We start from the raw sequence: 16,019 nt of genomic DNA, 5'->3' as shown, positions 1-16,019 counted from the left end.
GAAATTTAATTATAGTTTAGTTACTCAAACTAATTTGAGTGTCTTTATGCCAAAGACAGAATATTCAGCCTCAAATAAAATCCATCTTTACAGTAGAGATGCTGCAAGTCCAAGGGTTCACTGCTGATTGTTAAATTTAATGATGGGCTCAAATCTCATTAGCATCCATAGGATTAGGACCACTGCGCCCCCAGTTGATTTAAAGAGACAGAAGGCAAATCCTTTCAAAGGGTCAATGTGGGAGAAATTCTAAATGATTGAAGGTAAGGAAAATCTGTGACAGGAGACTGATTGAAAGCATTTCATTTAACTCCTTGGCAGGGGGCCGTATATCTGCTGTATATGAAGGCTGGGAGCAATAAGGGATTTTAAAATGGTGAAATGACACTACACAGAGGTCAAGGGAGTAAGCAGTTTTGAAATCCAAACATTTTTTGTTTAATCTAGGGACCATGCTTCTGGTAAAGGCTGAATGTTGGCATCATTCAAAGGGAAATCTACATCTCTCTCTCGTTAAGTTGGTTCTCAACATGATGGAAGTTAATGAAGGTGCGATGGATGTCTGTTATCGTAGGTAAGACAACATATTTATGTCATAATATGTTCTGTCTTTTTCTTTACATGATGTGAGTGGCTTGTATGTTAGATTGTATGTGCTGCAGTACCTTTTCAGCTACAAAGCTCAAGTAGATTTTTAGTATTTGGTTTAGGTCTCAGAGTACTGACCATGTACAAAAACTATCGATATATGAATCAATATGATGCATTACCATCTACAATTATTATGCTCGTTGGAAAGTCCTACGACTGGAGTGTATTTGCATTTCTCATTCTGTTTTTTAAACATTGGTCGTGAAATGATAATTGTGAATATAACAGTCTAAGGACAGTCATTTGGAGAGGCAGCTGTACATTTTATCATAAAATATCCCTGGGACAGGAAAAGTAATTACTGAATTTATATAACCCTTTTCTGAGCCAAAAAAATGAAGTATTCGGTGGTGAAGCTCACTGCCTCGGGGACTCGCAGTGTTTTCTTCTTGAGTTTTCACTCATAAATCACTGATTCCCATGACTTAAAATATGGAATTTGACTTAAATTCTGATTTGATCTTACACGCATACTCAGATTTATAAATGCATTAAAAGAAAATCATCAGAATTGTTTGGGTGGTAGTAAAAACACAAGTCTGTCTGTCAACAAACATGTTGTTTCATACGTTTATCCACTCAGACAGGTTTAGGTGTGGGTTGGTGCAAGACATTTTCCAGAGAAATTCTTGAATAGATGATAGAAACAAGGTATTGCAAAAGTACATGAAAATAAAACAATCAGCATTCTTTCATCATTAAAATGCTTCGAGAGGGGCATAATGCCACTTCACTAAGATTGTAAAGGCAAAACCTACCGTTCGATATTCCTGAATTTGGAAAGGATAACAGATCTACGATATTTACAGCAATCATGGAGGTCTGCTGTTATCAAATTGTCATTTATTGATTAATCTGCATCACTACATTTCTCCCAGTAAAAGCCTCGGGAGAAGAAGTTTGCTACTTTCAACCAGTTGCTGGTTTGATTCATTTTGAGTGTTAGGATCTATTATTTTAACATCTGTGGTTTAGTTCCTGCTCGTGACCATTTTTGACTTTCCCCACATCTCCAACCTATCTGTAATGTTTGCTGTTTAAAAAAAAAAAAAAAAAAGAGTTCTTTTTTTATTTTTTATGCTTCACTGACAATCATTACTCCTGCTGGGAGATGTTGATGATTAAACCGAGGTTGAGAACTGGGTTTGTGTGGCTGCTCTGCTTCTGTGTTGACAGTGTCTCCAAAATGTAGTCTTACCTCAGTGATCATCAATGTATTGTTCGTGTCACTCAACGTGAACAAAAACAATGACAATGACAGATCTTCATTCCAGTCAGAATGAGTTACAGCAGTTGTCTCCAAACTCAGGCTTGGGATCACCAAAGGGTCGAAAGATAAATCTGAGAGGTCTTGAGGCAACACACAAAGCATACAGTATTTCTGCTACTCAAAATCTTAAGTAATATTTTTTCGGTTTTCTCACTTTTAGTTTTTTTTTTTAACTCTTTTTTTGTTTATTGATTCCATACTAAATGCCAACATTTTTAGAATATTTAAATTCTTATGTTGAACTACTTAGTTTAGCATACAAACATTTTAAGGTTACTATTAAACAAAAAGTGCAGCTGATGCTCGTGGGCATGTCACTAGTTTTGCATGTATTTGAGTTTTTCTGGTCTAAAAATCTGGCCTGATAATTGCGCTTGGTAAAAACTTGACATATCCCCAAATGTATCCAACAGTAGTTGAGCGTGGAGCACAGTGGTGACAGACACACCAACACGGGCACAGACTAGTCGTCCAGTATGACACATACACACGACTCGACCTCAACCTCAACTATCTGTCACTGCAGCAGAAAAATACGTCGCTACTGTTTGTTTCGTGTTACAACTGTTTAGTTGTAGCATGTAAATGTCATCGAGGCCACATCGTATCACACAGTCAGTGCAATAACAGCAGGTGCTTTCCATGCGCTGCATAAGTGTGATATGTGGGTGTCAGAGAACTCTTCACTGCAGCAGTTCATGCCTTGTATGACCTTTTTATATTAGTCGTATCCTGGTTGGCAAATAGCAAAAAATAGCATGCATACGAAGATACACATGAACCATGAAGTATGACTGCATATTTCAAATAGAGTTACCTGTTACCACGCCATTCCTTAAGTGATGAGTAAAGGATTGTATAAACTCACTGACTTGTGATTATCAGAGCAGCTTTGTTGCTTTTATGATTATAAAAGATCCATCACATGATCTAGTTCTGGAAAACATGATATTGCAACTGAGAACACCTGAGCAATTATTTTCCTGAAGACAATGAGACTTTCACTGAAGGGCCCCCTGGAATCTGTTCTCATATCACTCCCTCCTCAAGAACTCTGTCTTTGGCAGAAAGAGCCTTCGGCAGTAGCTTCACTCTGCAGAGGCCTTGCACTGTAACACAAGAGTTTATTCAATCTGTAATTAATCCTCTATCTCTCTGTCATTCTGCCTCGCCCTCTCACTGAGGACAGGGTTTGTTTAAGGTATAGCTACGAGCTAAGGCTGCTGCTGTTCCTGGTTCATTGGGAGGATAGGATAGGAATCTACCTGCATTGACATACCTCGAGTCCCTCTCTCACTTTCTGCTTCATCTCTCCACCTTCCTCTCTCTTCGAGCTTACAATGTCACCATTTAAAAGTCTACTTTTCTCAAGAGCATGAAAAGAGCATCTTAAAACGTGTGAAGGAGCTGCCTGGTGGAGTTGAGATTAGTTTGACTTCACATCCTGCAGACTGCAGCAGCCTGGCTGGTGGGTACGTCCAATAATTACAACGATAACTGTTGTTGTTGAATCAGAGACTGACATTTCTTGACTGACTGCTTCTGTTTACCATAGTAGTTTGCGTATTGTGTTGTTGTTGTTGTTGTTTTTTGGTGCATCTGGTATGTTGCAGGTGCTCTTGCAGGCTTCAAACGCTCCAACGTTCCTTCCTGTGTTTACTTGTGCACATGTTTGTTTGAGTACTCAACAGTTAAGTGGAAGATGATACACATTTAAGACAGTCTTTGCCACGGGCAAGCTCAGAAAGCATGGCACGGTGCCGGCTCTCTGCCACTGGCTGTGATCGTAGTGTATCTTATGTCCCATTTAGACAAGTAGTTATTCAGTCAGGCAAAGAAAGAACGATGGAAGGAGGAAGAGAGCGCTGCCAGCTGCCGATGACTGCACCGGCAGATCTTTGGGAACCTGTTGCAGCAGGTTTTTCTTTCTGTGTATCTTATTGCTGGGCTAGTCTGGACGAGTGCCACACACACACACACACACACACACACACACACACACACACACACACACACACACACACACACACACACACACACACACACACACACACACACACACACACACACACACACACACACACACACTCTGAGGTTGATATTCTGAGCTGCCAAAATCTGAAACCAACCCATCAACCATTTCCATACACATCTAGACAGTCAATCTAATCGAAGTGCCTCACTGTCAGTGTGAAGGATGCTACAAGTGCACAGGCCCACGAGGGAAATGGACGTAAGGCGTCAACAGAGGTCACAGGAGTGAGTGAGCAAATTCGACTGGAACTACAGCTTCACAAAGAAGAGCGAGGGCAGCTATTGAATCCAGAAGTTAGGTGAGTGTATTTGACAGTTTTCCAACATGCGAGTTATTCTGTATTAATACAGTTGGCACTGCTGTAGGAGTTGAATGTTGGCCAACCTCTGTAAAACTGAGTGGCAGCAGAACAGTCAACAGAACTGTCAGTTTATAATCCTGACAATTAATTCTATGACAATCAGATTTACTATTGTTTGTAACAATTTTTTTTACACATTTAAAATCAGCTATTTCATACATTTTTTTTTTGTAAAGCTGTGATACCATAACGTGCTGATGGCTGCACTGACCCTGACAGTAGATGTGCTCCAAAATGTTGGATTAGAAAGACATCTTTTGAACCAGAAGTTAATTGAAATAAAAAGTATATATATATTATGTATGGAGGATGACCCCGAGGATGAATTATGGCACCACAGCAAAAAATATTCATAAAGAAATACAAAAAAATAATAATAATTTTTCCAATTAGTGACCATCATCAGATTTGGTGCAGTGACAGACGATGAACTTGTAAAACCGTCACACTCAGTCATGTGTGTGTGATTTTATCACAGATGATAAGAAATGACCGAAGAGAACAGGAGGTAAATTCTTAAACGTCCCAACCAAAAGTCAGGCTTTAGATCTTTCGATGAAAGTCTAGTGTGGTAGATGGTTTTATTCTCTGACGCTGCATCCAGGCTGAAGACCCCTGCGACAATACAAACACACTGCACGCTATGCAGCAAGTGACTTACACAGCGCTTCAAATCCCACATGAGCTCAGATAGTTGGCAATCTGTGGACATTTTTTGTTAGATGTATTTATCTTCTCCTGTTTGCCAAACCACAAACTTTTGTTAATTCATTCAAACCATAAAGATAAGATCAGAAAGTCAAACTGCTTTGGTGTCTTGTGTCTTGCTGGTTGCTTCCACTTGTGAGAGCATAATTCCCTTGTATGACTTTCATCCCTCCCAGGCATCAGCACTGGTTACACAACAATCTGTTACAAAATCAAAACACAAATAGTAAGATTTGCATATTAAGATGACATGTTTCAGCAGGAGGAGGAGGAGGAGAGTGCAGGTTCATGATTTATGGAGGCTTTATGTGTTCAGTAGAAGGATGGTAATGATGGTGCTGATTAGGCCATGGAGCCTTGTCAGTGTCACTGTGAGCAATAAGCTGTAGCTGGTGGTGGTAAAGATAATTTTAATTACTTTATTAAATGCCGCTTGATAGTTTTGTTCTTGAGTGCTGTCAAATAAATAGTACAATAGCAGTGCAGGTAAAGTAATAGAGGTAAAGTAGAAGTTCTACTGCAAGTACATTTACTTACAGTAAATCTGTAAGGAAATCTGCTCAGTTACATTTCACCACTGCAAACGGTCCAGCAGAAAGAAACGTCCATTATGAAACAGCCTAAAATTATTTTTCACAATGATTAAGAGTATCAGACGTGACATGTTTACTTTACTCATTTACTTCGAAGATAATTCATTCCTGAAATACTTTGGCTGAACCTACAGAAAGAACCACTCCTAAGTTGCTAAGGAATGTTAAGTGGTCACATCTTATTGCGCTGTCAACTCACGATCAGGAGCAGTGCTGTTTATATTGCATCAAATATTCTCTACATTTGCCAACAAATACAAACGAATGAAACCAAATGATAGAATCAAGCGACCCAGAGCTCATTTGAACCATTTGTGGACACGATTCTACAAAAAACAGATGCGTTTCTGATCCTGACTTCTTCCTCACGGCTCAACCAATTATTACTTTTGTGCTCATAAACCATCTGTCCTGCCGCAGTTTGAGCCTCTTGTGTGTTAATATTACATCTCAGTCACGGAACTATGGATCCAATTATCCAGAAATAAATATCCTGTGATATTGCTGTTGTAAAGGGATTTCCAAAGTCCTTGAAGACATTTAAATCCTCTGAATATATTGAAGATGTATGATCAAGATTTTTAAGTTGTGACCGAACGTCATCATCCAGGTTTGAATAACATGTGCTTGCTTCTTTTGTAAAATACAAATATAATATTATTGTTATTAGTAGTAGTATTATGAGTATTAATATTCCTCCCCCCCCCCCTGAAAACACACATCAATGTCCTGAGATAACTCATTGTATTTTTTTTTTTTTGTAATAAAAATTTGCAGTCCATGCTGTGCAAAGTGAGCAAACACATTGTCTTTGTGTTGGATCAGTAAAAACAGGTGCAACTTTGCAAACAGGTGAAATATTTGTTTTAACATGCACAATTTCTTTACACACACACACACACACACACACACACACACACACACACACACACACACACACACACACACACACACACACACACACACACACACACACACACACACACTTAGGTTCCCACTTCACTTTCTGTAAGTGTATCCGTTCTGGCCGATGACCGTGTGTCTGTCAAGCAGATGAGAGGATTTGTTGCCACAGCGATGAAAAAGGCGATCTCTCCACTTTCACCTCGACACTTTAGCCTCCTTTGATCTGAGCAGAAAGCGCTACGACTGCTACTTCTCTCTCTTACACACACACACACACACACACACACACACACACACACACACACACACACACACACACACACACACACACACACACACACACACACACACACACACACACACACATTACAAGAGAAGCGGCGGATTTCACCTCGATCTGCCTCAGCATTATTTGGCTTTACGTGACCTAACAGCCACGGTTTGTTGGCAGTTTTAATGAGCTTGGTTTATGTGGAGGTTGAGTTCACCTTTACTGGAAGCGGGGCCACGTGTCTCTCGCCTCCGCTGGGATCAGATAACACTTCTTCACACTCGGTTGGATGAACTCCTGCCCCATGTACGTCCACTGTTGTCATGTACTGGCAATGAAAATGAACTCGACTGTTCCCACGCCTGCGCTCATACTGTCAGAGGACGGGGTTTAGTGTGTCTCCCAGATTTACAGAAGAGTAATGACGGACAAGATATGATCTCAAAGGATCAGTGAACAGAAGAGACTTTTCAAAACATGTCAGAATCGCTTCCTGTCGTATAAATCAAATGTCACAACTTTCCACTTAACTTTTCCTCTCTTATTTAGTTTCCACGTTTTAAAGGAACTCTTTGACATTTTTTGGTTCTTTGCTTTCTGGCTGAGAGTTGGGTAAAAAGATTGACACCACTTTCATGTAGCTTAGCTTAGCATGAAACTGGAAACCGAGGGAAATAGCCGGTCTGCTTTTTGATACTACACACTGCGGCCGGTCAAGAGATAGTCCGGCACATAACCTACTGTTAAACCACAACTTGTCATTTTTTTTTTACACTTCAGTTATTGTGCATCTTAAACAAACAATACACAATATGTTTACATGCGAGCTATAGAGCTGCTGCTAGGCAGATTTGGTTAGCGTTGCTAGCTGTGTCCCTGTGTTTCCAGTCTGTGTGCTAAACTAAGATAGACTAAGCTGAACAGCTGCAGGATGTAGCTCCATCCTATTTATCACACGAATATTCAGCACAATCAATCTTATCCTCTCATTGATACACGTCCCAATAAAGCGTTTCGAGCTTTGCGTAACATTTAATTTGAATTGTAGCCCCCCTCCCCCCCCAACAATTCATCTTCAGCTAATGATGTTTTGATGCAGCTTTCCTCTCACAATCAGCAGGTTTTTTTTTTTTCTTTCTCCACTCTCTTCACAGGAGTGTATTTTGGTGCAGAATGTCACACTCACCGACGTTTTCCCCCACCAGCACCAGCAGCACCAGCACCACCAGCAGCAGCACCAGCAGCAGGTCTCAAACATCAACCCCACAGGTCGGCCTGCACACCTGTGAGCCCCGTGGGACCTCCTGCCAACACATGGCAGAATCACAGGTACTGAACCGCCGTAGGCATTTCTGTTTCAATCCTGTGGAAATAGATATTCAGTCCTGACGTCGCTGCTGTCTGCTCTCCAGTATGTACAGATTTGACAGGAGGGAGTTTTTTTTGGAATTGAACTCAATACACACTTAATAAATCACCTTCATGGAATTTCCGTCGACAAACCTGCAATCTATCAACATTTCTTTTGTAAAGTAAACTAATACCTTTGCAGGACAAACCATATTCGATGGCAAACTCTTAACAGAATAGTTCATATTTTTCTCCTGCAGGTAGGTATATATGTAAAGATTGATAGCATGCTCATAAGTTTTAATGAGATGTAACACATAAAACTACTTCAAGCAACCGGTTAAAGGTTGGAAGTATCCAGGTTGGCCTCGATAGAGAGTTAACGTATGCCAGCTTATGTTACCTGGCCAGGCTAAAAAATAAAAAGGAAAGAAAAAAGAATGGGTTCTCCTGTCCCAGAAAAGTAAACAAAAAAAAATATTTTAATATATGTGAATGAAAGGCTGAGACAATTCTCTGTGGTAGAGAGGAGGTTTTCAAGTAGTGACCTAAGGGAGTCCCAGTAAGCATTGCATCATCGTCGAGTCTCGGTTTAAAACAGGAATGCAGACGAGACTTACACACTGATGCCGCCTCTGATAGGTTTCACAACAGTTTGTGTAAATTGTAATTTGCACTTTTAATGATGTGTATCTGTTGTGATGATGATCACACCACAGACTAAAAAGGGCGGAGATGTCTGCTTCACCCAGCAAGAGAACAACACCTTCAGCTTGAGTACTGCACCTGTGAATAGGAGGCACAGCACCGAAGGGGCCTTCGGCTCAGGGTCAGGGGTCAGAGGGTCCGTCGACTCCGACCGTTTCCACCCGTACCGCCGACAGTTCAGCGATGGAGCAGTGGCGGCTGCAGGTTGCTTCCAGCAGTGCTCTTCTTCCTTCAGTCGTCTGCAGGAGGTGTGCAGTCCTGACACTCATTCACACAGCAGCGAGGTGCCGACATCCTGGGACCCGTACAACGTCAGCATTCAGGTTTCTGGACTTATTTTACACTCATTTGCACACTCGCCTACCCAATCCAAAGCGAGCTGATATCGGGAAGGTGATTTGACGACTGTATAAATCCTACTGTATGGAAAGGGAAAAAACACACACATACCTGCACACACTGAAGCATTTCAGGTAACATAGGAGAATTAATTTGAATATAAATGTTAAAGTGGCTGTAATTCGTATTATTAAAATAATTCATTTAATGACACTTTGAAAACATTGTCAGCAATTAAAAAAACGGAGCAGCACGATTACACAAGTTTTGATGGCTTCTCCGAACACTTTGTTTTTGTTTCTTAATATTTGTAGAGCTCATACCCACCAGCTGCTCCAGTGGAGCCCGCCTGCTTTCTGTCTCAAAGCTATGCACCCCACAGCTCATCGACTCTACAGCAGGTGAGCGAGTAGAGGACAGGATGTGTGACAATTAATAAAAAAACAGGAGTGACAGATGTGGCTTAACTTTTACAATTCGACGGTATCGCAGTGTGTTCAGAGAGTGGTTTGGAACAACATTTTACTTGCTGTCAGGTCATGATTTTGTTGTGTGTGTGTTCTCTCCAGGTCTCATCTGAACTGTATCCGAATAACAACCAGTCAAAATATTCTCTAGAAAGTCTCTCCTCTCAATCACACCAGGACAGCGCCACACAGTTGCTCTTCCCCAAACCTGTTTACTCATACAGGTAACACTGCATCACATTTCACCAACATTTATATTTTTGTTTACTTTTTATTACATAATCACATTTAAAGCAACAATTTTCTATAGTTCTTGAGAGATTATCATCTTCAGGTTAATCTGCTAACATTAGCTCTTGCTTGAAAGTTTTAAAAAATAAGGAAATTTCATTCCATATGGTTGCAGTACTTAATTTTGCTTTTTGTGCTTTTTTTTTGTGTCTAAATATGAGTAAAATGCTGACGTGAAATCTCTCCTTTATCACTGCAGCATCTTGATTTTCATGGCTCTGAGGAACAGTAAAACAGGAAGTCTGCCAGTCAGTGAGATCTACAGCTTCATGACAGAACACTTCCCATATTTCAAGGTACTTCAGTACATGTTGTCTTTATAACACTCACTGAATTTGAACACGTTAAAACTGTTCGGCTCATCAGTTGCACCATCAGAAAAAAAAAAAAGAGAGAGAGATTGACATTTATTTAGTCTAAATCTCAGTTGGGATATGAAACCTGCTTCCTTGGCCTCATGAGAACAACATTCCCGCTGACTGAGTAAATCTAAATGGAACAATGTGTGTGCACAAGTTTGCATAAGCAGGTTCTCCTGTTGAATCCTCTTCTGTAGCCTTTGGGTGTTTCCAGTGGGTTTTTTTTAAAGGATCACCCAGACCACGTGTGTTGTAGCTGACATTAATTGCACCTATTAAATCCCTCTAATGACTAATGTCACAGTGTGCTACACCTGCAGCTGGGTGGCTCTGGACCACAAGGGCAAGAACCTGTTAAGGCACCAAGCTGGCATGGGCAGCAACCATTGAACCATTCAGGACATCAGATGTGATAATTAATTTAGTTAAGAAAGTAGTTTGCAGATATATTCGTGTTATGAATTTATTATACATTGTGCATTATTATTGATTAAATGAGGCAGCTGCAGGATTGAACCTCAGTTTAACCCCTGGGCATCACAAATACTGTAGATTTTCCAAAGAATTTCAGCTATCTACAAATCAGATAAGTTCAGACTCACCTCTGGAAAAAAGCTCAAAGACTTGCTGGCATTCATTATTCAAGAAGGCACCTTATACATGGCTTCTTTCCAAACAGCTGCCTGTAACATTAAACATTGGCTGCAGGGCTAGAAAATATACAAGACAGATGATAAAAGTGATATTCAAAGAAAAGTCAGGTGCATTTTGCAAAAGCTGCTCTGAGATACATCTACATACTTTCTGAATAGTGTCAAGGATGTTTCACTTCAGTTCACTTGAGTTCAGTGGACACTTGTTATGGCATGCAGATATCATTCACTGAGCAGATGGTGGCAAGATGAGTATATATGTTGTAATGTTTCCTCAAAGGAGGACTGGGTGTCCTGATTTTGTTGGCTGCATTGAAATGAATTTGTACCAAATCTCATAATATTTAAATTACAATGTTTGACACATAGACACTGAAACTCAATCAAGCAGTTGGAGAGAGCTGCAGCGAGGCCAGATTTCTTTAATGAACACTATCAAGAAGGCAAAATAGGACATTTCAAAACAAAAAACAGTAAAAACAAATTAGACTAAAAGGAGTTTTTGTTTTTTCCCATTTGGCTGGTTAGTATTTTGCAACACTTTGGTCCTTGAGGGCAGGTTGAACGCCTCAACTTTGAATAGATTGCCATGAAATTCTGTGCAAATATTTTGTTCTCAACATGATGAATTGTAATAACATCCCTTAAGTTTTCATCTAGCACCACCATCAGACCAACATTGGAATTTATCCAACACCTAAATGTCTGCTAAACTAACAACATCCCCATGAGCCTCAGCAGCATTCAGCATGCTAACATGCTAAATTAAGATAGCAAACATGGTAAATGTTACAAGTCCTAATTATCAGTGTTAGCATTGTCATCGTAAGCATTTAGGATCACAGAGCCACTAAAATGTCTGTAGACTAGTCAGCTCTCTTTGGCTCCTTTTCACTTTTCAAAGGAGCAAAAACTTCCGTGTAAGTAAAAATATAAGTCAATTCATACTTTAATACATTTCCACAAGATAAACTGGTTTCAGTCAGTTTTCAAGAAAAATTGCAAAAAAAAAATGTCTTCCATCCTGTCAAATGCAATGATTTGCTTCTTTCCTTTAGTGTTGCTTATGATTGAATGACTTTGGGGTTTGAAGGCTGACATGTCTAGGAGGTTATATTTTACACTTCTATTAATAATGGATGTTTTATACTGAAAATGATTTGAGGTGTCCCGGCATCGTAGCGATTAACACGTGCATGTAACCCTACCCTAATCATGTCATGTCATCATTACTTTCGACGTCTAACATGAGGTCATAAAGCAGCAGCTTTAACCTTCTTCCACATCTTCTGTATTCCCTTTCTGTGTTCAGACAGCTCCTGACGGATGGAAAAACTCTGTTCGGCACAACCTGTCCCTGAACAAGTGCTTCGAGAAGGTGGAGAACAAAAATGGGACCACTTCTCGTAAAGGCTGCCTGTGGGCTCTCAATCCGGCCAAGGTGGAGAAGATGCAGGACGACCTGCACAAGTGGCGTCGCAAGGACCCCGTTACTGTTCGCAGGAGCATGGCAAAGCCAGGTGGGTCCCCCCGAATGTATCAGACGTTGTCAGTACTGAAGAACACGACATTTAAAAAAAATGAAGTGCAAAATCACTTTTTTCAGAAAAATGATTTCACCAAGAAATCACTGCATTTGAATCGGTACAAATGTTTGACTTTTAAATTAGGTTTTGATCAGATGATAATTTTTGTACATCTAATTTGATTCCAACTTTTTTTGTTACAGAAAACCTTGATCGCCTACTGGGAGAGAGACCAGAAAAATTCAGGTCTTTGCCACCTTACAGCGGCCCAGCTTCGTTAGCCAGAATGGCCCATATCTACAACACCACCTCGTTGTCTTGTACCCCAGCCCAGCTTCGACCAGCATGCCAACCCATTCACCGTTCACAGTACGCTCATATTCAACCTCAGCAGCCCTGCTACCGCCCCCCTGCCGCTGCTCACCCCAGCCACTCATTTGCCATGTACTCACAGCAGCCTGCAGCTGGCATCCCATCAGCCACTGGAGATCTGAACTCACCCGTGGCTGGGATGATGCCACCTGTTTACAATGCCGCCCTGCAGGCTGAGTACGATGTTGTCCCCAGGACCATGCAGGACTTACTGTTGGAGGGAGACGCAAGTTATGACGTCGACACACTCGACCCCAGTCTGACTGACCTGCAGCTGCAAGGTAAGAGAGGCGGATAAAGACAACATAACGGAGAAAAAAACACAGCAGGAAATATGTTAACTTTCACTGTGGGATCTAATTAGAAATCAGGCTAAAATGCAGAAAGCACTCACTGTAGATATTGAAATATGTGCAAGTCTTATGTGGTGGCATCATAGTGTAAGTGATGATAAGTAAGCACAAGAATGCGAAATATGTGAAAAATATGTAGACGCTCATTTGGAAATAGTCCCTCAGTTACATAGGTTGTCCACCAGAGAGCACTGACAAGTTTATTCGCTGTCAAATGTCCTGCTTGGTATGTAAATGCTGGTTCAAATTCTTTATTCAACACAAAAAAAGTAAAAAAAAAAAAGGGTTTATATTATGTGTTTATGTACAAAAATGATGTCTTTATCAGAATATTTCTCTCTTTAAAATTAGGATCAGTGTGAAGCATCTTGGTTCACCTTATGTTGTTCATAGTCTCTGCTGTAAAAAAAGGTCTTCTGTCGATCAATGTGAGGTTTTTGTCAATCACTGTATTGTCTTTATTCTGTAAATGGCCTTTTGTCACAGCGGACATTTAGACTTACTTGTCACAATGGGAAACAAACAGGTGTTACTAATAACATTACCAATGGCTCTGTTCTCTTTAAGTGTCCCAGTAAGTTGTGATAATGACCCTGAAACTGAAGCAGCTAAATGAGATTCAGTTATTGATTTTACCATCTACAACTCTGCTCTTCCTATTGTCACATGTCAAAATGTACCACTGACAAGTTTTAATAAGGTGTCCAGTCAACCAAAGATTTATACTTACTGCTTACCTAGCTGTGGATGCTTGTGTTCTTTAACCATGCAATTAGAGAAACAAGGAAAGTTCAGTCTGATTAAAGTCTGGGGGGGGGGGGGGGGGGGGGGGGGGGGGGGGGGGGGGGGGGGGGGGGGGGGGGGGGGGGGGGGGGGGGGGGGGGGGGGGGGGGGGGGGGGGGGGGGGGGGGGGGGGGGGGGGGGGGGGGGGGGGGGGGGGGGGGGGGGGGGGGGGGGGGGGGGGGGGGGGGGGGGGGGGGGGGGGGGGGGGGGGGGGGGGGGGGGGGGGGGGGGGGGGGGGGGGGGGGGGGGGGGGGGGGGGGGGGGGGGGGGGGGGGGGGGGGGGGGGGGGGGGGGGGGGGGGGGGGGGGGGGGATGGGTGTGCTTGTGGCCTTGCCCCCAACTTTTCCCAAGGAAATCGAGAGGAGACCAGTTTTTAACAAGACGTGAATTAATCCTCTACCCTTTAATTGTTAAATGACAGTGAGGCAAATTGTTGTGCGGCTGCAGCATCTTTTTGCTAAATAATGGAAAAAGTGGTGTGCTCCAAAATCCCTCTAACGTTTCCTAACCTTTCTGCAGGTAACTTGTGGGAGGAGTTAAGAGAGGACAGCCTGGTGTCGGAGCCTCAAGTTCCCACCACAACTTCATGCGCTTCCTCTGCCCTGCAGGACCACCACGTCCAGAGCAGCTGCCTGCAAGTCCCGCCTCCTGTCAGTCAGACGTCAGCGGTGACTGCCGCTGGTCGATGTAAAGCAGAGTACGAGGACGTAGGCGTCAGACTAAACTTCGAGCCTCATGGCTGTTTGAATGGACTGCATCATGGGGTTTATTCAGGAGTGGAGAGTTTGACCGGGTATCTGGCCTCCTGCACCACATCCATCTCCTTATTGTAAACCTTCGGGCTCTTTCAGCGTCACTGACGATTAATGTAACCCGAACAGACAATGCTGGTGCAAGCAGCTCCGTACCTCAGCATTTTTTTTTTTTTTTGGTGGTCACATGACCTATCAAACCGTCTGTTTAGCGGTGGGTGATGGACTCTGAAGAAAAAGGTTTCTAAAGAAATTCACAGTTTGCATTCACATCCACAGGTCAGCTGATAAAAAAAAATAAGAGCGCTTGTATATTTTTTGTCTGTTTGAAAACCCATTTCTTATCACCCATTTTTTTCAAGTTTCAAGAGCCCTCATTATATCTCCTGTTGAATTAGCAAATCATAATAGTTTTGATAAAAGGAAAAGTCAACAGGGGAAAAAGTGATAAATAAATATTACAATACATTTCCTTATTGAAAACACTATTATTGACTGTATTTGTGAATTGATCTATTTATTTACCTTTTAAAAACTGTGTTGTCATGGTGATTTACAAATTTCATGTTTTTGTTGTATTAATTCATGTTTTGCTTGATATTTATAAAGATATCAATTGTTTAATTTTGTCATTTGTAAATCTATTTTCCACTACAACTAAATATGAATAGGATCACTGTTTATTAGTTAATAAATTCTTTGATGCATACACATGTCTGCATATTCTTGTAATTTATATTTATTAGTTTATATAGAAAAAACCTGAGACAAACCAGCTGCAACTGTAGTCAACACTAAAGTCAGAAAATAACTCTCAAAGATGAATATTTTTACAATTTATAAAATAGGAAAATGAAAACTATGTCACACAATGTCAAAGGAGTTGCTTGTATCGATGAACCGCAGGTCCCCTCAGATTTATAAAGCTAGAGATTTTTTGGATCCTTGTTCAGTTATCTCACCTTTACTGTTTTGGTTCACTGTCACTGATCTCATCGTTGTCTTTTCAGTTGCAGCAGGCAGCTGTTTCCAAAGAAAACAGCTCTTCAATTTTTGCTCTGCTCCAAAATGCTGACAGAAGCAATTAGCAACCAGCTGGTAAACACAGTGGAGCATTTGCCAGCTAAAGAGCCACATATTTCCCTGGGGACTTGGTGGAGACCAAAACCAGAGCTAAAAGGGTGAATATTGACTCCAAATGACTGATAATGTTGCTATGAAAGTTTTCCACTGCCTCTTGATGTCCATAAAATCAAGTTATTTCAGGTTTA

At 41.3% G+C, this 16,019-nt stretch overlaps 1 protein-coding gene across 1 annotated transcript; it reads left to right on the top strand.

Moving 5' to 3' along the window:
- Positions 1-4,099: 4,099 nt before the first annotated feature.
- Positions 4,100-15,281, top strand: foxn1 (forkhead box N1). The gene is made up of 9 exons (XM_069689639.1): positions 4,100-4,254; positions 7,950-8,124; positions 8,865-9,176; positions 9,507-9,593; positions 9,762-9,883; positions 10,150-10,246; positions 12,275-12,482; positions 12,692-13,141; positions 14,516-15,281. The coding sequence occupies exons 2-9, from the start codon at positions 7,969-7,971 to the stop codon at positions 14,827-14,829; spliced, it is 1,746 nt and encodes a 581-aa protein (XP_069545740.1). The 5' UTR covers positions 4,100-4,254; positions 7,950-7,968; the 3' UTR covers positions 14,830-15,281.
- Positions 15,282-16,019: the final 738 nt, after the last annotated feature.

Source organism: Brachyistius frenatus, unplaced genomic scaffold (genome assembly GCF_029030835.1).
Source record: "Brachyistius frenatus isolate BFR_SWC_R1_liver_20210118 unplaced genomic scaffold, ASM2903083v1 Contig_1, whole genome shotgun sequence".
Classification (NCBI taxonomy): domain Eukaryota; kingdom Metazoa; phylum Chordata; class Actinopteri; family Embiotocidae; genus Brachyistius; species Brachyistius frenatus.
The sequence above is the reverse complement of the archived record's forward strand: the minus strand, read 5'-3'. Positions and strand labels throughout refer to the sequence as shown.